Source organism: Rattus rattus, chromosome 7 (genome assembly GCF_011064425.1).
Source record: "Rattus rattus isolate New Zealand chromosome 7, Rrattus_CSIRO_v1, whole genome shotgun sequence".
Lineage (NCBI taxonomy): Eukaryota > Metazoa > Chordata > Mammalia > Rodentia > Muridae > Rattus > Rattus rattus.
This window is the reverse complement of record NC_046160.1, coordinates 4,986,986-5,009,616: the sequence shown is the minus strand read 5'-3', so window position 1 is coordinate 5,009,616 and position 22,631 is coordinate 4,986,986. Positions and strand designations below refer to the sequence as shown.

The 22,631-nt window shown below is 41.4% G+C and overlaps 1 protein-coding gene across 2 annotated transcripts in view; it reads right to left on the bottom strand.

The window, feature by feature from the left end:
- Fbxo11 (F-box protein 11) overlaps positions 1-22,631 on the bottom strand; it is a 74,952-nt gene that overhangs the window by 1,392 nt on the left and 50,929 nt on the right. The window contains exons 3-22 of one of the 2 annotated variants that reach the window (XM_032908711.1): positions 22,480-22,561; positions 21,318-21,462; positions 19,456-19,585; positions 18,362-18,445; positions 18,008-18,140; positions 16,270-16,376; positions 16,077-16,188; positions 15,889-15,995; positions 15,650-15,787; positions 9,605-9,822; positions 8,405-8,490; positions 7,120-7,214; positions 5,125-5,247; positions 4,940-5,025; positions 3,929-4,005; positions 3,699-3,842; positions 1,329-1,439; positions 798-905; positions 477-585; positions 1-99 (exon numbers count right to left, since the gene is read on the bottom strand). In XM_032908711.1, coding sequence (XP_032764602.1) covers positions 1-99; positions 477-585; positions 798-905; positions 1,329-1,439; positions 3,699-3,842; positions 3,929-4,005; positions 4,940-5,025; positions 5,125-5,247; positions 7,120-7,214; positions 8,405-8,490; positions 9,605-9,822; positions 15,650-15,787; positions 15,889-15,995; positions 16,077-16,188; positions 16,270-16,376; positions 18,008-18,140; positions 18,362-18,445; positions 19,456-19,585; positions 21,318-21,462; positions 22,480-22,561 — 2,294 coding nt within the window. The remainder of the gene's footprint in view (positions 100-476; positions 586-797; positions 906-1,328; positions 1,440-3,698; positions 3,843-3,928; positions 4,006-4,939; positions 5,026-5,124; positions 5,248-7,119; positions 7,215-8,404; positions 8,491-9,604; positions 9,823-15,649; positions 15,788-15,888; positions 15,996-16,076; positions 16,189-16,269; positions 16,377-18,007; positions 18,141-18,361; positions 18,446-19,455; positions 19,586-21,317; positions 21,463-22,479; positions 22,562-22,631) is intronic. The other variant, XM_032908710.1, reaches the window with a different exon arrangement.

Here is a 22,631-nt window from a genome sequence, read left to right as displayed (position 1 = left end):
CTATCATGTCTAATGAACTCTACATCATGTCCCTGATGGCACTTCTTAATGCAGTTCACACATATGGCATTTCGATCTGTGGTGTTACAAGTATGACATCTAAAAAGCAAAAATCTTGTATTATTGAACTCGTCAGGAATTCACAACACTGCATTTTACCATAATCTCTATCTGCTCAGGAGAACCTGGGTTGTACAGGCAGCTAACATGCCTTTAATCCCAACACTTGAGAAGCAAAGCCAGCCTGGTCTAGCACAGGACTACACAGGTAGACCTCGACTCAAAAATAAATCCTCTCATTTTGGGAGTAAGAAAAGTCAGAACTAAAGGAGCTACAGATTGTCAGCAGTCAGTTTACATCCCTACCACTCCCAGTATTTAGTCTTTGATTCTGGAACTCAGTGCAGACACTAGAACCAAGGATGTTAGGCAATGATAATCTACTTCTGTATTCAATTGAGTAATTAGGAGTATACCTGTAGAAGTCATGCATGGGATAGCTGGTATAACTTGATATTTTATATAAACATTGTCCTCTACTAACAGCCTTTTCTATGGCATCTTGATTGTTCATTATCTTGTTATCTGTAAAAACAAAAAAGTATTTCCAATAGCTAGCCAAGAATACAATTACATGTAAGAATAGAAATAGGTTTTCCTTGTATAAAATATTACAACTCTTAGAACAAGCTTAAGCCAGACTCAACACTGGTCATTTAAAACTTCTAGGTTGGAAAACGACAGGAATCAAGTGCTTTGTGGTTGGTTATTAGAGAAGTTTAAAAAGTACAACATACCTTTCATTGTCACGTTAACACCAGATGCTAAAAATAAGCCTCCAAATCGGTTGTTAAAAATCTGATTGCCTTCTAGTGTTGCAGTTGCATGATTTGTAATTTCAATACCTAAAGTGAGATTTGCAAACAAGCAGATGTGTGTCAGTTTATACCAGTCCAGACCCGCTAAGCTGAGAGGGCAGCTCGTACTTTGACACAGCTTGCTAACCAGCTGAAGGGCACTGCAAGTGTGTTCACCAACAGCATTCATCTGCTCACAACTACAGTCCAGCAGGACAAGCAAGCTACAGATGTGCTAAGTATAAAGGGGATAGTGCCCAGGAGTGTGCTGAAAAAGTACAATTTTCATGTTAAAAAGAAAAGCTGCTGAATGGTCATTTGTCAGAGGACTCCTCTGTAGTTCCATCTGACCACAAACTTAACTGTAGTTCATGTTGAAAACAGTCAGAGTAGTTCTTTAAGAATAAGTTATCTAATAACCAAATGACATATACCCTCTCTATAGTTACAGGTTCAAGATAAAATACAAACCTGCAGCAAATCCATCGAATATTCTGTTTTTTCTTAAGACTGGATGACTGTTGGTGCTGATAAGAACACCTGCTTGAGCGTTCCTGAAAATATCATTTTCTTCAAGGAGACCTACAATTAAAATGCTTACGTTAAAGCTAGTGTATGTAGCCAATATGTATTGATCCAGGCTCTCACTATGGTTACAGGATGCACGCAAGTTCTGCTAGCCATTTCTATTTGGCTTGTTTCTCACTGCATTATATAATAGCCCTTTCGTTCAAAAGAAGGTTTTAGTAATTTGCAGATCCTGTTTCCTTTTATCTGATACTTTTTTTTTTTTTTTTTAAGGTTTACTTATTTATTATATATATATATTGTAGCTGTCTTCAGACACACCAGAAGAGGGCATCAGATCTCATTACAGATGTTTGTGAGCCTCCATGTGGTTGCTGGGATTTGAACTCAGGACCTTCGGAAGAACAGTCGGTGCTCTTAACCACTGAGCCATCTCTCCAGCCCTCATCTGATACTATTATATTCAATTTTTGAGGGGTTTTAAAAATTTGCATTTGAAGTCTTTATAGACAACCTGTTTTTAGGTGAAGACATGGCTCAGTGGTTAGAACACTGGCTGCTTTTCCATGGGACTTGGGTTTGATCCCCATGGTATCTTACAATCATGTTTAATTCCAGTTTTAGGGAATCCAAAGCTCTCTTCTGGCCTCTGTAGGTATCAGGCATGTAAAGTGTTACAGACTTTAATAATATTAACAATAAAGCACCAAGGCCTGTTTTTAACACAGTAAACATGATGTGGAGTTTGAGTTTCCAGAAGGTAGATGTGTCACTTCAGTAGACATCTGACCTCAGCTATTTCTGGGCATTGCATGATGTCTCCCTGTAATGTCCTCTCATCCTCCCCTTGCTTGGTTAAGAACCAATAGACAACACTGGCCCCAACACATTCCCATCTATTTTCCATGCACGATTGTGCACTACGGGCAAGCCAAAGAGTCCAAAGAGGGCATTAAAATTCCCCAGGACTGGAGTTCAAGAAGACTGTAAGCTACCATGTAGATGCTAGGACTTGAACCAAGTCCTCTGCAGACAGTGCCACTTCTGCCCCATCCCCACCTTTTCAGGCATTCAACCTCTTAACTTGCTTGTCCTCCCCATTCTCATTTATTGAATATATGAATTTGCATGTACATGTACGGCGCTCTCTGGCTACTCTGGAATATGGGGACTAAATCCAGGTCCTCAGGTCTGTGCAGAAGCACGTTACCACGCTGATTATCTCTTGGCCTCTAATGCTATTGAGACAGAACTCCTGACTGCATACAGGAAACCTTACCCAGCTTTTCTACTTCTGTATGTTCTAAACCATTCTCAGCTTCCTTCAGATTCTGTCAACAATAAGCCACTCCATTTAATTGTAGATTTTATGGGTGTCCAACGGTTTTAGTCACTGTGTTTAGCTATCTGTACCATAGTGTTTGGTACAGAGATGTTCCATGTGGCATTACAAAATAAATACAAGGCAAACAATTGTACTTGGAAAGCCCTCTACCAGTTGAATATCCAGAAACACAGCTCATGTTATTTTATTGTAGACACCTCAACACCCTGCAGTGAAAAGCAAGCCCTCAGTACTCTGTCTTTTAGGGGCAGAGTGGGGGAGGGGTGTCTCCCACACAGCCCAGATCGGCTTTAGCCTTGTGCCACTTCTTGAACCTCAGACTTCCAGGTACTGACCACAGGTGTGAGCCACTACAGCTGAGCTATCCTCACTGCACTTTGTAAAGACTATGAGCTGTCACTCAGCTTCTGAGTTATTAAAATCTAACTGAGTTTCCATCACTGATGGATACTGTTGTGATGCAGTAAATTATTTCAAGTATTGGTTAAGAGTCTTAGGTTACTGACACTGGAGCAGCAGTGCTTTGCTCTCGAGTGCGCTCTTGCTCCCCCCCCCCCCAAATCATCACTGGACTAGTGCTGCAAGGCAGGCTGGGTTGGCTTTATGGACCAGGATCAACACTTGTTTGCTACAGGGTTGCATGTGTTACACTCATTAATTCATCACATCTTCTGTCACTTGACTTTAATGTTAATTAGAACAATAAAAGGACCAGAGTGAGGAGGTCTGACTCTCCCTTCAAAATGCTTTACTGACAACTGGGCAGAGTTAAGGTGGTTACAAGAGATGGAAACACTGGAAATATCCGTCTGTCTAGTTCTAGGCACTAATTTCCTGAACCATCTATGGATGTGGTAAGGAGAAAGCATTCACCTATACATTCTAGTTGACGGTATCACTGACCATTAAAGCTACAGAAGAACAGCACAAGACTGGGTTTCTCACTAGTGCAATACTAACAACAGTACCTCGACCCCCATTAAATATACAGATGCCGCCGTCCCTTCCATCGTGGATTTTATTCCGTCTCAGCGTAGGATTGCTGTCTGTTTTAATCCAGACGCCAGCCATTGCGTTGTCGAAGATTTCATTGTCTTCTATACAGCCTAGACCTAGAAATATAAAATTTAGGTACATTATTTAGAAGACATATTCCTAAAGTTTAGTAACAAAGGAAAAAAAGATGGGTTAAACATACCAGAATTATAAACTAGAATTCCACCATTTTGTCCTCCCCAAATTTTGTTTCTTCTAATTTTGGGGTTGCTTCCAGTCCTATGGGTGAGAAAGAAATCAATACCATTTCAATCATTCCAATTTGTTTAACATCTTAAAACAACAAGCCACACGCACCCTGGCAAGAACTACATAGGACTAGTGAGATGGCTCAGCACTTGGCAACATGGCTTGACCTGAACTCACATGGTGGACGCAGAATTGAGTTGAAAGCTGTTCTCTGAACTTGACATCTGTACCTTTGTACACACATCTGCCCACATGCGTGCATAAAACACTATAAATTAGCTAGTACCACACTTTACTATAGCATCATATGGCTATAGAGCCTCTACAGCTAAGTTAAACAACTTTGTCTCTTTCATACAGGAGGTTAAATGTTGAATTTATAATCATTGAGACTCTTAGGATTTCTGGGCCAGGGGTGGTGAATGCTATATTCCTTTAATCCCAGAATCCGGGATGCAGATCTCTGGACTTGAAACCAGCACGGTCCACGTAGAGATCCTGCCTCAAAGAACAAAAGTCCAACACCCCTTCTCCAAAAACCGAGAATCCCAGAAAAATGTTAACGAGGAGATATAAACGGTTATTCGTGCTGGACATGGTAGTGGTGCACATACTTAATCCCAGCACTAGAACTGTGGAAACAGAGATAGTCAGATCTGTGTGAGTTCCAAGCCACCCTGGTCTACATAGTAACTTCAAAAGTTTGTTCAGTAACTAGCATAAAAACCTGTTTCCATTTTATAGAATGCCAATGGCAGGACTAAGAACGGGCACAGGTAGGTGCAGCTGAGCAGCTTGGGACCACACGAGTGACAAGAGCTCTGCTGGCACATACCGCCTACCACTGAACAAGAAAAGCTTCACGTGCAGAGACATGAGTGTACACAACACAATGACTGCCCAGTAAAGACAAAATTTCTACAGTCTACACACTCCCAAGGCCTTCCCGAAAGAAAGCACTGACCTTATCTGAACCCCTGAATACATATGATTGTAGATATCGTTATCTTCTAGAACACCATGTCCATTGTCATAGAAATAAACACCGACCTAACGATGGGAGAGAAAAAACAACTCATGTCATACTTTTTTTTTTTTTTTTTAAATAAAGCATTACTGATCCAAAGAGGACCAAGTAAGCACTCTTACCTGCTTGCCGCTGTGTATCCGGTTTCTCCTTAGTACTGGCGTGCTGCCCGTTGTCACCCAGACGCCAGCCAGGGTGTTGCTGTAAACTTCATTCTCCTCTATTACACCTTGTCCCTTTTCATGCTGAATACAAGTTAAACTGGTTATTGTACATGCTGTCATAGCCAGCGGTCTGTAAGTGTAGTCCTCCCCAAACAGTTCTGCCACCAACTGCGGTGTTTGGAGTTTCCCCTTAGCTAGGCAAGGACATGATGACAAGGACATGATGACAACTTTCTTCTTTCTCAGTGCTGGTGTCTGAGTGCTGGGCTACTCCCAGGCCCGTGCAGCAGTGCCTTCCTGGCTGCAGGCTGCACCGGTTCGTCTCGCTCCGCCCCAACTGCCCTCCCCCTTAAGTCAGGGCCTGGAGATCTGCCTGCCTCCCTCTTCCGAGTGCTGGAACTTAAAGGCGTGTGCCACCACACCCAGGCTAACGTTGTTTTTTAGTTTCCTTAGTTCTCTCATTTTTTTTAGACAGGCTGGCCTCCAACTTCTGGTCCTCCTACCTCTTCCTAAATCAGGGTCACACAGCGTCATAACATTTTCTTAAAGGTGGCTTCTACTTTAATCTTCTAAATTTTTTAAAATACCCCTTGTGTGGTTTTGTACTTTAGATGTACAAATGTTTAGAGGAGAAACATTTTTTTAAAGCTAAGGAACACTTCTAAAATGTGTATACATTACAAATGTTTCATTTAGCAGTTATTAAAACTTTTGCTGAGAAACCACTCCAAAATATTAAGGTCTCAATGATACCAGAATTTTTTTTACCACCCTCAGAAAAAAATTTAAGAGCGAGGTTGCTGTTTGATTTTAAGGTTCTCTCTTTTGTGGGTGGCAATGGTTATAGTTTATATATTGCTTTTATAGAATTTCAGTTTTATAAAGTAGTCACATTGGCAAGACGACGACACAAAGCAGATATCACACCCGGTAAGTCTTAAGGGCAGCTGAGATTGCTGGGCACGTGCAGGCTTGGTCCTGAGCTTCATGACTTGACTGTGATGCCTGAGACCCAACGGTAGAAAGAACTACCCCCCCCCGCGCCCCCCAGGAGTTTCTGACCTCCCTGCTGAGAAGTGGCCGGCATTCCTCTACCCACACACACACTTAAAGAGGTTCTCTCTTATGCCCCAAAGCACTCAGCTACTTCCATATCAGAACTCGAAATCATTTATGTATGCAAAGGAAGACTAAGACTAGTATTTAGTCTATATACTAAAGTTACAAAGTCATAATCCAGAAATTTCTAACATAATCTTGTCACATGTTTCTGTTTTCTCCAGTTAAGCTCACGATGCTTAGCCTCAAGTCTGTTTTTTCTCACTGTGGTCCTTTATCTACTCACTGCATGGACCCTTCCTGTCTCCCACTGACCAGCAGTGGGAGTAAAAACAACACAGCCGCCACATCATTTTGTTCTGTTAAGGTGGGTTTTGGAGTCGTCATGCCTGTCTGGCAAAGTGCATGGCCTGCAAAGTCACCATGCAGCCTTGGGTCCATGCTGCGTTTATGGGCCTTTATATCTAGCTACCCGTCTTTTTGTTTTATGACACAAGAGTCAGGAGTTTAACAAATACTTTAATATAAGGCTTGAACATGAGAAGTAAGAGAAACAGAGGTGCTTATAAAGATGCCTCCATGATCATGCATATAAGTTTCTTAATAAGTCACTTTTTGTAGTTTTCTTTCCTTCCCTCCCATGTCTTTAAGAAGGATCTCATGTTATCCAGAGTAACCTTTGATCTCCTTATAAAGCCTACGATGACACTTGGACCTTCTAATCCTCCTGCCTCGTCCAAATCCTGGGATTATAGGCTTGGGCTACCAGGCCTGGTTTAAGTGGTGGTGGGAACTGAATCTATGCCAGGTAAGCACTCTACCAATGAGGCACATCCCTAGCCTTGGCCCTTGATTTTCATGCAAGAGCTTCTGTAACGACATTCATTAACTTACCACATAAATCCCACCATGCTGTCCATCGTGAATTTTGTTATGTCGAACAATAGGACAACTGTTTGTCCTAATCTGAATTCCTGCTAACGCATTACCTATTTAAAAATAAAGTTTACAAGGTCAGTATTTAGAACCTAGTAGTATGGAGTCATTTTACATCAGGCAATAGTAGCAATTCGTGTCCTAGAACCTTAGTGAGCATCACAAAACAAAGATAAGAGAACTAGAGTGTGAGCAGATGTAGAAACGTGGGCAGACTAATAGTTGGGGTCAAGGCAGGTTGTCACTGTTCTGGTTGCTTCCAATATGACTTTAGGCCATGTCTGAGCCTCTTCATGCCTGTTTTCTGATTGACACTAGATATTAGCATCTATCTCACTGAAGTGATGTGAATACCATGTGTCTGGTATATCAGTTTGCTGAATTCAAGCTTTAAGAAGTTGTACTTCCCTATTCTACTGAGCTCAAAGTACACTGAACTTCAACCAACATTATTAGATATTTAGTGAATGCAAGAAAATCATACACAATCCTTAGGTCTAGGGTTAAGACATTTTTCTGAGGTATTTGGGATAGTACCTTGTACACATACCACTAAGTAAATATTTAAGTATCAAAGAATAATCTTTGAAACTCTGTATTCTTAAGTTTTGTCACTGTTTTGTGTATTAGGTTCTCATGAATGTCTGTGGATCGTGGACTCATGGATACCCTGGAACTGGAGTTACAGATGGTTGTAGGCGCTCGGACTTGAACCTGGGTCCTGTCAACCACTACATCATCTACCCCTTTATTGAGACTTTGAAAGAACAAGGTCACTTCTCTCACTTAGACAATTTCAGAACGGTCTACTGTTAACATCAATTAGGCTAGCATTATTGTTGTGCTCTCCCTACCCCCAAAAGGGCAAGAACCACAGATCTGCACTAACCTGGGCTGTGGGCCACGGAGTGATAGGCAGTGCGTGAGCAAATACAGGCACCTGAGCAGACACACCGCGTTTATGTGGCCTATAATCCAAGAGGTGTGTGATTTTATGCCCTAGTGTGTTACTGAACCGCTCCAGGTCTCCAAGAATAAGCAGGTCCTCACGCTCATCAAGAAGGACGTGGGGAGCACCCACAGGAGCAGGAGCAGCTGAGCAATGCCGAGGGAGCTGGCTCCCGTCTCCTCACTCGGTAATCTACATGTGTCGCATTTATATGCACGTGTGCGCAAACACACACACAAAGGGGAAAAAAGACAGGCTAATGGATAAGTTTTATATACAAAATCATCTGCTTACCATAAATGTCATTTCCTTCTATAAGGCCTCGTCCATCACCAAAGATGTAAACTCCTCCTTGATTCCCATTAAATATAGAATTCCCCCTATAATATAAAACAATTTTTAAAAATCATATACTTAATGAAGCTTTTTACATCTGCGGTAACATGAGACTTAGCTTATTTGGGCTTAAAAGTTGAATTTGTGAAATGTGGCCTCTCTTTTTAGTCCTTTCTACTACTAAGGGCTTTGAAGTAAAAAAAAAAAAACAAAAAACAAAACCCACCTAATATCTAAAATGAAAAAGCATTTATTGATGTCTACTTTTTCAACGGTGAACTAATCCAGAGACGTGGCTATTACTGGGCACGCTCTGAGCCACATCCTCGATCCTAACTAATATTCTTTTTGCTGTTTGAATTTGGTTTTAGTCTCACTATACGGACTAGGCTGGCCTCCAACTTCTGGGTTCCTCTGCCCTCTGACTCCCGAGTGATAGGTCACAGGTACGCCAGCACTCCCAGCTCCAAATAGTATTTCAAACATTACTTTGAAACACTGAAAACAACTGCTTTTAGTTAACTTAGAAACACAAAATGAAAGTTTGCAGTACATTTTCATAAAGCTAACAGGTAACTTGACAATTAAAACTCAATTGGCTGAGCATGGTAGTGTAAGCCTTTAACCCTAGCACTCAGGGTGCAAAGGTAGGTAGACCTCTGAGTTCGAGGCCAACCAGATACATGAAGACCAGGTACCTCAGTAAAACAAAACAATGAGCAACACAGCCTTTGCAACTGCTCATAAAAGAATAGAACAAACAACATAAAAAAGTGAAATAATTATACTCATTTAGATTCATTCAGAAAAACACATTCTACAACAATGTTTAGTATATATTTGTGTGTGTTGTGCAATTGGTTTTTTATATTATTTTAAAATTTTTTATGTGTGTTTTGCCTGCTTTTACGTCTGTGTGAAGGTGTTGGATCCCCTGGGCGTAGAGTTATAGACAGTGTGAGCTGCCAAGTGGGTGCTGGGAATTGAACCCGGGTCCTCTGAAAGAGCAGCCAGTGCTTTTAACAGCCATTTCTCCAGCCTCACACACAAAAATATTTTAAGAGCTAATGTTCAGTATCTTCACTTTTCTTTGAAGTAAAAACAAAAAAACAAAAAAACAAAAACAAAACCAACCTGTATCTGTAATTATGCAAATACCTTATTGTTGGGTCACTATTTGAGGTAATCCATACGCCTGCGAAGTTGTTTGCATAGATTTTATTCTCTATAAATTGTCCTCTTCCTTTCTCATGGACATATATTCCTCCAGTCTGCCCATGGTGAATTTCACATCGAACCACTGTGGGATTAGCGTAGGCTTTTACCTCAAAGCCTGCTATCCTGTTTCTGTGTATGTTGCAACTTTCAAAGTAGCCCTGAAAAAAGTTAAAATCTGTATGTAAAGGCTACTTTCTAAATAGAAATGAAACAAAAATGAAAAATAGACATTAAAGTTCCAGTGATAATACAGAAACAATACAAATCTTTTTTTCTTTTTCTGAGAACAGGTTTCTCTGTGTATTCTAGGTTGTTCTGGATCTCACTCTGCAGTAGACCAGGCTGGCCTGGAACTCACTGGTCTGCTTACCTCTGCCTCTGCCAGGATTAAAGGCGTGTGCCACCACTGCCCAGCAAGCTTTCTAGTTACTATGAATACATTTAAAGGTAGGAAAGAAAAACATATAAAGTTGTATTCAATAAATGTAATTATGAACTTAAAATGTATTATAAATGTGATTATGTATTTAAAATGTATTATCCTTTACCAAAGGGCTGATGTCTTCATGAATACCAGCACACGGGGGCTGAAGAGATGGCTCAACAGCTAAGAGCGCTTGCTGTTCTTGCAGAGAACTTGGGCCTGGTTCCCAGCACCTACTCAGTAGCTCACAATTATGTCTTTAACTCCAGTTCCAGGAGAGCCAATAATGTATTCTGGCCTCTGCGGGTACCAAGCATGCGTTTGGTACATACATGCATACAAACAAACAAAACACTTATACAACCAATTACAACAGATTGGTTGGAGGGTGGGAAAAATAAAATGCCTACTATGTTTGATCCTCAAGAGCATGAAAAAGAAAAATTGTTCCAATAAATCCACTTGTAAAAGATGACCTACAGTAGGTACAATAGGCACAACACACAGGCCTAGATGCTCTGGAGGCTGATGCAGGAGGATTCCATCATCCAGCAGTTCCAGCTAGCTGGCACCACAGAGGCTTAGTTTCAAAACCAGTATTAATGAACGAAACACTGACCTACAAATAACCGCTAAGTGTGGTGGCCATGATGCTAACACCTGGAAGGCACAGGAGAGGCAGAGGCAGGAGGATGGAGAGCTCAAGGCCAGCCTTGGCTACATAAGATGTTTGAAATCAACCTGGGTTATAAGAGATCCTGTCTTAAAAAAAAAAAAAAATTAGAAATAAACCAAGGTTCATTCATCCTAACTCAAGAAACTAGCTACACCTTGCTTTATGGAGTAAAGAATTGCATCTATTTCATTAAGGTATAATTCCAGTATAAATGTAAAATGGTTCAGTAAGGCCAAACTATTCATCGTACACTGTTTTATAATACAAAACTATGAAAGCTCTTATAATTTTTATGCAGTCATCTTTATTAATTACCACAAAGTAGGAAGTGCACAAGACTCAACATGAAACAAATCTCTCAAATTTAAAAAAGAGCCAAAATACGATGGTGTATGTTTATACTCCAGAGCTCAGAAGACTGGAAGGGATCTAAGTTCAAGGCCAGCCTATGCTACACAGTAGAACCTTGACTTAGAGTAAATAAATAAAATTAAGTAAAGTTGGAGGAAGAAAAAAAGAAAAAGGCTATTTTCATTGAAATCCATATCCATAACCCAAATTATAAATTAATTTACAAAGCATCTGCCAAATACTGCATACTCTGAAGAGACTTACTGTTACCACAGAATGTCCTTAGAGTATGGTTCTCAACAAATGTTACTACTAAGCCAAGCAAAGGATCTTCTACTGAGGTTATAAAGATACCTGGCCTGTCTGTCTGAAACTCCCATTGGCAGTTATTAAGGCTTAGGGCAGGGCTGGAGAGACGGCTCAGCAGCTCAGAGCACTGGTTGGTCTTCCAGAGGACCCAGACCACAGTGCTCGCAACTGTCAACAGATCTGATACCCTCTCTTCTGGGCACCATGGGTAACACACACACACACACACACACACACACACACACACACACACACACGAATGTGAAGGGGAAGGGACACAAAGACTTGGGAGACATGAGCTGCAGATAGCTACTTATTAATAGGGAGCCCTTCTCATGTGTGCACCAAAACCAACCCCAAACCAAACCCCCAAATATTTGGAACCTTAAGCCAGCTATGTTTAGAGGCATGGTCCCTGGAAAGTGATTAGGACTAGATAGGACCACCAAGTGGAGCTTCTATGACTGAATACAGGCTGCTTGCTAAGAAGAAAGTGAAGAGACCAGGGTAAAAACATTCATATTCTTTTTTGGCCCACATGATGCTCACAAGATGGCTGTTACCAAATGCAGCAATGTCATCCTGCACCAGAGCTGTGAGTCCACAATCTGCCTCCTGTACACTAGCCTGTGGTAACTATGCTGCCAGCAGCATAGACCAGGCTAATACAACGAATAGTACAAACGGGCAAACACACAGGACAGGATGTGACACGTCATCAAAGGAGAATTTGGAGACATTTTTATGTAGCCCTGGCTGGCCTGGAACTATAAGATCGTAAATATTTTCAGCATTTACAAAAAATTTACAGGGCTGAAGAGATAAGTCATCCATTAAGAGCACCAGCTATCCTTGCAGAGGACAAGCATTCAGTTCTCAGCCCACACAGTTCATAACCATCTGTAACTCCTGTTCCAGAGGATGAGGCCCTCTTATGGCGCACGCACGTGCGTGCAGGTAAAACATCTATGCACACTAAGAAAAGGAAAAAAAAAAGGCTAGGCACAAAGTGTACAGCTTTAACCTCAGCGCTCAGGAGGCAGAAGCAGGGAGATCTCTGAGTTTAAAGGCCAGCATTTAATTTAATGATCTGCATTGTAATTTCTAAGCTAGTCAGAGCTACACAGTGAGACCTCATCTCAAAAAGAATCTCCCAGAAGATTTATGAGGGATGGGATGAAGCTAGTTGAAAAGTATTATTTATTTCCTTATCTTTTAAAAAATAGGGTGCTCAAACACAACTAACAGTAACAAACTGTGAAGTTGTAGCAACACTTTTCATTTATTCTTCCTATTTTTTAAAACCAAAGTTAAAAAAAAAAACAAAAAAAACACCTATTTTTTTTTTTTTTTTTTTAAATCCCAAGGCAGAAAATCATTTGGGTGTTTTATATATCACATTAAGTATGCACCCAATGTGTATGAGCAAGTAAACACTTACTGTGCATAAGTCAGTACAGGTGTTTCCTCGGTTTGGCTTGCCTCATTTTTTAATCATGTGTATCAGTGTGGGTGCTTGGACACTTGAGTACAGGTCCCTGGGATCTCTGAAGCTGTAGTTAGAGGTAGTTATGAGTCCCTGGGAGCCTGTGAGGAGTATATACTGCTAACCTGAGCTGTCTCTCCGCCCTCTCCCACCTTATCTTTTGTGACAGGATCTCTCATTGAGCCTTGGGAACACTGGTTTGGCTAGATTAACTAATTGACCAACTGGCTTCTGGTATTATCTTATCTATCTCTTAGCTCCTTAGATCTGGATTACAGATTACATAGTACCCAGTGATGTAGATGGCTTCTGGGATCCAAACTCAAGTTCTCATGTCTACGCAGTATCCACTTTACACAATGAACCATCTCCCCAGCCCTTAAAATCTCTTAGGAGTCATTTTAGGAGAAAGGAGTTTAAATTCTAGGAATGTAGTATACACAGAAAAAGGTAACTTCAAAGGCTATGTATCCTGAGTGAGGCCATGAATTCAGTGGTAAAGTGTGGCACAGACAAGCCAGAATGAAAGAACACAGCACTGACAGATCCTCACGCACTGGGTCACACAGCACCATAGCAGGCCCCAGAGACAGAGCAGGCCAAAGGTACACACACTGCTTCTCCTCAGAACTGTCGATCCATCACCAGGTGTTCGCTGAGTTCTCCGTTTTTGTTTTTTAAATGCTGGTGTAATACTTGTAAACCCAAGTCTGTAGACAAATACCTGGAAAAGCTGCCTACGGGGTCTGAGATATGGAGGAAGTCACTAAAGTGAACTAACCGTCACCACAGGCACTCCATCACCGAGGAGCTTCTAGTCAGGCTGCAGTTACCTTTGTACCTCTACTCAGGTGTGAATAATAAGAAAGTAGTCATAAATGTGAGACTGGATATGGCTTAAAGAAAACACAGCCAAAGCTATCAACACACGGTTCCGGAAGGACAGAATTATTACCACTAAGTGTCTCCAACAGAGAATGACTTTTTTAGGATTTGTTTGTCTTGTGTATGTGAGCGCACTGCTGCTGACTTCACACACACCAGAACAGGGCGTGGGGTCCTGTATTACAAGGCTGGGTTGTGAACTACCACGTGGATGGTGGGAATTGAACTCAGGACCTCTGGGAGAGCACTGAACAACTGAGCCATCTCTCCAGCCCGAGACCAACTTCTTTTTTTTTTTTTTTTCCTTTTTTCGGAGCTGGGGACCAAACCCAGGGCCTTGCGCTTCCTAGGCAAGCGCCTACCACTGAGCTAAATCCCCAACCCTCCGAGACCAACTTCTTAACAATCCTGTCTGAGTGCACTTCTAATAGTTCTCCAGACCCCCTCTCTCATCTGTCAGCAGAAGAGCTCCGAGCCATGCAGGCTGTCCTGAGTGTGTGGTCCAGAGGGCCACTCTGTCTGCGAGCTGACTCACAGGACCAGCAGTGTCCTTCCGTCTACTCACCTATGCAGACAAGCCACAGACTGAACACTAGGTGGACCTGTTTCTCAGGTTACAGGGCTGACACTGGCCAAGCTAATGTAGCCAGCTTGTGACCTCAACTCTTTAGTTCTAAGCACATTTGAAAGATGGTATTCATGACGGCTTAGTTCATCTGGGACCCGAACTGTTTTCTGCCATGGACCCACTGTGGTCAGGTACTGCAACTAATACACTGGGGAGTGAGCTCTCCCCCGTCCTCTGTCACCACCTTTCCCCATGTCTCTGAGGCCTACAACATAGAATGTTGGCAAATGCTGTGTGAGTACAGGAAAATTACCTCAAGAAAAACCAGACACTAAATCAAAAAAGGACATCTAAATGATATCTGTCTATCAAAACAGTCTTTTGTGTAGGCCTGACCTGCTTGGAACTTCTCTAAGGCCCAGACTGGTGTCACACTTGTGGTGGATTACAGGCATGGACCATGCCTTCACCTCTGTTAACACTACGTTGGAATAATGACCTCAGAGGCTCTAAGAATTTATACAGTTATGAAAATAAACAGCCAGATGCAAATGCTCAGCAGTCCTGCCCGTTGAGAGGTGCCCTGGTAGTTTTGTTTGGGTGTTTTTCCCTAGCAACTCTTAAGATATCCATGGTTGGCCTGGGTTCTGGGTCTCCCTGCCTCTGTCTAGCAAGGTTGGTATGATAGGAAACTGGCACATGGTCATATAATCTTTTTAAGGAGAAATAAAATGGAAACCAAATTAACAATGAGAGGCTGGATAGAACACTTGCCTACTGTTCTCCAGGTCTTGGGCTTGACCTCTCAACACTGATCCCTACCAAATAAACAAATCAAAACAAAAGAACAAAAAAAAAGCCCTCAGCAATTGAGACTGAGCTGCAGAGCACAAACACTGCAGACATCAGACTCACTGCAGTGCGGACTCAAAATGCTGTTTTTCTTTGGTCTTGTTTTTTGAAGTTCTTATTGTACTTGATATGGAAACCGAACTACAGACACAGACACAGACACAGACACAGACACAGACACACACTCTTTCCCCGTAGGATCCCATGCAATTTCTACACACAGACAGACATGAGAACTCACATCCCCTCATCAATTTGATCAATTCTACCACAAACATAATGTACTGTAGATGATGCCTTGGGCATATAAAGACTGGATATTTTATGACTCAAAATACAGTAATAACTCTTCCACTCAAACAATCTACAAAACGACGCTGAAGGATGGATTGTTACCTGGCAGAGCCAGCTTTTATCACAAGACTAAATCTTACCATGCCATGATCAAATGTGAATACACCAACATCACGTCCATGATGAATGTGATTCCGTCTAATAATTGGATTTCCATGATTTTTAACCCAAATCCCAGCTAATGCATTATTAGAAATTTCATTATCTTCATATATTCCCTACAAACGATGAGAAATAAACATTAGTGCAGTTTCAAAAACATTAATAAAAAAAATAGTTTAAAAAAAAAACCCAAAAACAAACAGTCCAAAGCATGTACCTGTGCATGATCTGTTATATAGAGGCCGACGTTTTCACAGTCACTGATGTTACAATGCTTGATAGTGGGACATGCCCCCTGACCGCTGACACACACTGCAGAGCCAACTGCAAGGAAAACACGCATTAAAAAGCAAACCACGGAACAGCCCTGCACTCCCCTCGACACAAGGCAGGGGGAGCACGAACCTGTGCATGTGCTTCGGATGATACAGTGGTCGATAATGGGGCTGCAGTTGACCGTGATCTCTAGGCAGTGGTGCGCGTTGTGATGCTGGGCAGATTTGTCATCAGGGTTGAACTGAAAAGTAGAAAGTTTACTTGAAATAGCAACTATTAAATTACCTACTTCAAAAAGGATTCAAAAGGAAAAGTCTCTTACTCTTATTGTCATATATCCAACGTAAGCGTCCTCAGAACCTTCCATAAAAACGAAAGTGGAGTCTCTAGTGTTCTCAATGATGACCTTGTCTGCAACCTTCCCAGGTGCTGCAGGAGACAATTAAAGACACAGCCTTTATTCTCTTCAGTCAGTGAGGAATTTGTCACCGAGGATTTCCACCCTCCCACCCTCCCCATTATCCTCCTGCAAAAGGCAGGATTCAGGATGGCCTCAAACTTGAGATCCTCCCAATTCCTCCTCCCCAGGGCCAGGGTGACAGGCCTGCATAACCATGTCCAGCTGAGATGGGGTTTTTTAAAACTGGAGAGGGTACCGGACGGAAGACAGGTCAGTGATAAGAGTGCTTCCTGACCCTCCAGAGTACCTGATTTCAATTCCCAGCTCCCATCCTATCTATGTGGCTCAGAACTGCCTGACTCTAGTTACACACACACACACACACACACACACACACACACACACACACACACACACACACACACACACGAATAAATTAAAAAGACAGCAATATTAAGCAGCAGGACAACTTTTGTTAACTATGTTTCATCAGTATCTATGACAAATAATCGTTATCTATTGGAAATATTGTTTGATAACACTGCACCCAAACTCAAATATAATAATACTTCTACGAAAATTCAACTGTAAACAGTATTAATATCAAATGCATATTAGGAAATAAACAGTTGGGGCTGGAGAGATGGCTCAGTGGTTAAGGCCACTGGCTGTTCTTCCAGAGGTCCTGAGTTCAAATCCCAGCAACCATATGGTGGCTCACAATCTTCTGTAATGGGATCTGATGCCCTCTTCTGGTGTGTCTGAGGACAGCTAGTATATATCATGAAATAAACAATTTCAATATGACATTCATTTTTAAAGTTGTAAGTTTAAAGTTAAAAGAAGCAGCATTTTCTCTTGTTTTGGGAATGATGGTGCATGCTAGGGCTTGAACAGGCCCTCAGACATGCTTGACTAACAATGTACTCTCAATCCCTCTCCTCCTCTCAGGGATGATTTACCATAGAGATGGGGAAGGAAGCAGAGGCAATAAATGTAAATTTCATCAGTAAATAATATTGCTAGTTACCTTTTAAAAGTCTATTGTATTCTCAAAACAAAACAAAAACCAAATATGGAGTCAATTCTTGAGATAACTCATCAATATTTAATAAATATCTCATTAGAGAGATGGCTCAATGATGAAGAGTCCTTGCAGAGGATATGGGTATAGTCCCAGCGCTCACAGTGGCTCACAACCATTCCTAATTCTTGTGTCCTCTTCTGACCTCTGCAGGCACTAGGCAAGCACATGGTGCACATATATACAAACATACAGGAACACATGAAATAAAATAAACAAATCTAAAAAACAAAAGCAATACACTACAGCATTAAAAACAAAACCATTACTGCTAGGGAGAAACTCCAAAGAACCCAGAAAGCTGTTTTCAAAGGAAAAATAACATACCTATTTTTTTTTTTAAATGAGTAACTGAAGACAATTGGAGAAACCAGTGACATCAGAAACCACGTGCATCTGTAACTCTAACTTTCCTACTTTTGTTTTTCTTATATCTCCTCCGCTATGTTTTCCTGTCATTAGGGATTAGCAAAGTCCGCCCAGATTTTAAGTCACTAAGACTGAAAAGACTGAGTATGTAAATGAACTAATACAAATAAAGTGCTAAAATTTTAACAGTAATGAGTTTCAAAATACCTGCACCAATCATAGTGATTGGAGATTCAATATATATCCATTCATCAGTATATATTCCAGAATGAACAAAGATAAGCCCATCAAAATGTGCTTCTTGTACTCCGCCAAGGGCATCTTCAATAGTATCATAATACTAGAAAAATCAAATAAAAATGTCAGTACAGAACAGTTGATACAGAACCACATTATAACCTAAATGGCATAAAATACAATTGACAAGACTAGATCTAGTGTTCACAGAAGGACAGAACAAATGTCACATAACAATGAAAGGGAAACAAGGGGGGAGAGGCCAATAAAGTCACGTTTTATAAGCAACCCCATATGCCAACTACAAAGTAAAAACAAACATACCAACATGTTTTCTCTCCCTTTGTATCTGGCAGGATTACTATAGAAATGTTCCGCAAATCCCGGCTTTACGTGTGCACCTTTATACTAGGATGTCAAAAACAAGACAAACACTGTCTGTCACAGAGTCAATGGACCAAAGTGTAACATTTATTAACTATGAAACGATTCACACCATACCAACTATTTCCCGTCATACAGTACAATGAAGAAACCTATTCATTATATATAGTAAGACAGGCAGACTTTCCATTTTACCACTACCATTAGTTTGGGCTACATAATTCTTTGACATGGGAGCTGCCCCATGAACCATGAAGTGGTAGGGTTCAGTAGTATCTATGGCCTCTGCCAAACTTAGTACTACAGGTAAGAGCCCTCTTCTGCTTTGACAAACACAGAGTATCTCAAGACTGTTAAGTGTCCCCTGATATCTGAGAAAGCAAAATCACCCCCAGCTGAGAACCACTCACACCGACGGACTAGCAACAGAAGAAAGCTCAACTATGAAGGGCATGGTGTGTCTACAATCCCAGCAGAGACGAGTGGGGCTTTGGTAGGCCAGCCAGGACTACACAGTGAGACCTTGTTTAAAAAGAAAAGAAAAAAGGGTGGAATTTTTAAATTACTAAAACCTTGTAACTTATGTACAAATTTCAACAGATCCAGTGGAATCATGACCATCCACGCTACTGACGCTTCCTACATTTTCTTTTCTTTGCAGCAGTCGTCCATGTGACAGAGGCTGGCCTTCAGCTGTGATCTTCTGCCTGGGTGCTGTGTGTGCTGCTGTGCCCGCAGCCAGTCTTCCATGCACTTGTTTACCTGACAAAGCTCTGAATTATGTGGCATCGTGTGTGGGTTTGTGTACGAGTGCAGCTGGCCAAGCGGGCCGGAAGAGACAGGACACTGGATGCCCTGGAGCTGGAGTAACAGGAAGTTATCTATGAGCTACCTGTGGGTGCTGGGATCTAAACTCAGGTTCTTTAGAATAGTGCATGCTCTTAACCACTGAGCCATCTCCCTCTAGATGACTTTATTTTTTTAAAGAAATGTATCTACAAATATACAAGTCTGTATTTTTCTGTATTTCATACCAACTGTTGAAAACTCTCTTTCCATGGATTTGGATGTTCATATTCTTCTGGATTAATCTGGTAGAATTTACCAGGTTCAGGATGCATCATAGGCCGGGTATATTCAAATACTTCCATATATAATCGTTTCCTGAGGGGATAAACAAATTAAAGATATCCTTATAAAATATCCTCTAGATTAATAAAATATTAAATATATGTTAGCTGAATGACCAAAATTTCAATAAAGATAGCCAAATTAAATAAATATAGAAATTAATTAATTAATGTACCAGTCCCTGCGATGGTACTGGTGGTGCAGGGTCTTCTCTGTTGTCTAGGCTGGCTCTAAACTCTTAGACTCAGAGAGCCTCCTGCCTTACCTTCCTGAGTAGCTAGGACCAGACATGTACCAGTAGGCGGACAAAATACCTTCTTTTTTTCCCCTTGCAGACAGGATCTCATTATGTAGTCTTGGCTGTCCTGGAACTCATTCTGTAGACCAAGCTAGCCTTAAAATAACAAGGATCCAACCACTTTCCTGTGCCTCCCAAGTACTGGGAGTAAAGGTGTGTGGCACTATATTCAACTGCCGAAATATTTCTTAAAATGACTAATTTTAAAAAGGTGGGCAGTGGTGGCACATGTCTTTAATCCCAGCACTCAGAAGGCAGAGGCAGGCAGACCCAGACTCTAGGCCCACTATGTCTACAGAGTGAAGTTTCAGGACAGCCTAGGCTACTCACAGAAAAACCCTGCCTCAAACAAACAATAAAAAATTTAAAAGTTAAAAAGAAAAGTATGTGGTTTTTTTTTATAATTTATTTTTATGTATGTAAGTACACTGTTGCTGTCTTCAGACACACCAGAAGAGGGCATCAGATCCCATTACAGATGGTTGTGAGCCACTATGTGGTTGCTGGGAATTGAACTCAGGACCTCTGGAAGAGCAGTCAGTGCTCTTAACCACTGAGCCATCTCTCCAGCCAAGTATGTGTGTTTTGCCTGCATCTATATGCACTACATATGTGCTGTGCCTGCAGAGACTTGAAAAGATACTGGAACCCTACAACTGGTTGTGCTGAGAACAAACTGTGAGAACAGTGTTCTTAACCAGTGACCAGCCTCTCCAGCCCAGAAACCAACTCTCACCATACAGAGTGAGTGTGGTCTCACTCTGTAGCCTAGGCTGGCCTGCAACTCTCTCTGTAGGCCAAGCTGGCTTTAAACTCTGCATCCCTCTGCTAGGGATGGATGATTCCAGGTGTGACTACCACATCCAACTAGCTCTGCTTTTAAACAGGAGGCGGCACTGCCTGGAGAAGCCTGTACTAACCCTTGCATCACCGGCCTCTTCATTGGTAAAGTCACACCCACGCTCCCGGCACATCCTACTTCTGGGCATCTCTACACTGACACATTAAGTCTATACTGATGTGTTTGTTAAACCTCAATGCTGCTTCATAAAAACAAAAACCAAATGTAAAAAGGAAATGAGTTGGGAGTGGTGACATACAATGGCATCCCAGGCTGAAACAGGGGGGCAGTGTAAGGGCAGCCTCGGCTACGCAGTCATTCTGCGGCCACCCTGTGCTGTAGAGGATTCTGTCTGCAGTACTCTACCCGACTCCATACATAAAGACTCCCTTCCAAATCACTTGCTTGTTATGAACTTGTAAATAAAGAAATAATTCCTGATTTATAATATTTCTTGGATCAACAAGTTCTCCACATTTACGATAACCAGGCAACAGAATTTCTAAGCATTTTAATTTTCTTTTAATTACTTAGCTATAACTAGAAGCCCACACGTCCACTCCCTCCCTGGCAGTTTTGGCATCACACACCATCCTTCAAGGTAACAAGGAGTAGGTTTCACTCACCACAAAATTGGATCATTAGCAAGTTCACTGAAGCGTTTACACACACAAGCAGCTCTACAAAGATCTTGTTCCAGCAAATAAGAGAATATTTTTAAAACTACTTCATCTGGTAGCTTCTCCTGAAGATACTGTTCAGCGGGTGCTGCTGAAAGAGATGAACAGAACATAACAAGTCATTTACCAGCAACGACTTCCTCACCAACAAACAGCTTGTGCCTTTACTGATATATTTCCTTTTAAAAAAAAAGATTTTATTTATTTTGTGTACATGAGTAAAGTGTAGCTGTCTTCAGACACAGCAGAAGAGGGCATCAGATCTCATTACAGATGGTTGTGAGCCACCGTGTGGTTGCTGGGAATTGAACTCAGGACCTCGGGAAGAGCAGTCAGTGTTCCTAACCACTGAGCCATCTTCCAGTCCTGTATTTCCCTTTTATCTTACATATATGTCCATACAAGCACGTGCACACACACATGCACAGTGTTAGCTGTTTTTGTTTGTTTTGTGTTTAGGCAGTCTTTCGAAGCTTCCTAGGCTGGTCTTAAATTCACTACTCTTTAACTTCATTTTCCAGCTCCCAGCCCTTTACCTCCCAAGTAGCTAGCTAGTGTTATGGCTACACCATAACACTATTAAAAAAAACTTTTATATAAAAATAAGACAGGCTGGAGAGATAGCTCAACATTTACGTTTGTACTGGTCTTGCAGAGGACCCATTTTTGGTTCTCAGCACCTCTAACCTGAAGCTCACCACATCTGCAAATCCTGCTCCAGGAAATCGAATGCCCTCCTTCTAGCTATTTAGGTAAGTACAACAATCTCCTCACAGAAGCACACACACACACACAACTAAAATTAAAGATAAATTTTAAAAAAACGTTAAAGAGGGAAGGATTAGGGTTCTGATGTACTTTTTAATAGTAACTACTCAATATATTCAAATAATATTTAATTTTCACCACCACCATCATCACCATCATCTCTATAAAGCCCTGTCTATCTGTCCCAATACTCTCTAGACCAGGATGACCTTGAACTCAGAAATCCCCTGCCTCTGCCTCCTGAATACTAGGATTGAAGGCATGTGTCACTATGCCTAGGCTCAAATATGAACTTTTGAAACTCATCTTGCTTTACTTCCACACTTCCCTCTCAGAATACCTGACAGATCTTGTGACTTTCCAGACACTCTTGCCCGCTTCGCTCGATGGCCGAAGTTTTCTGTAGTTGAAGTAGAGGCACCCTTCAAAACCAAGAAGAAAACTTGTCAATCAAGTATTCCCACTGTATATAATTCTCACAATTTTGACCCA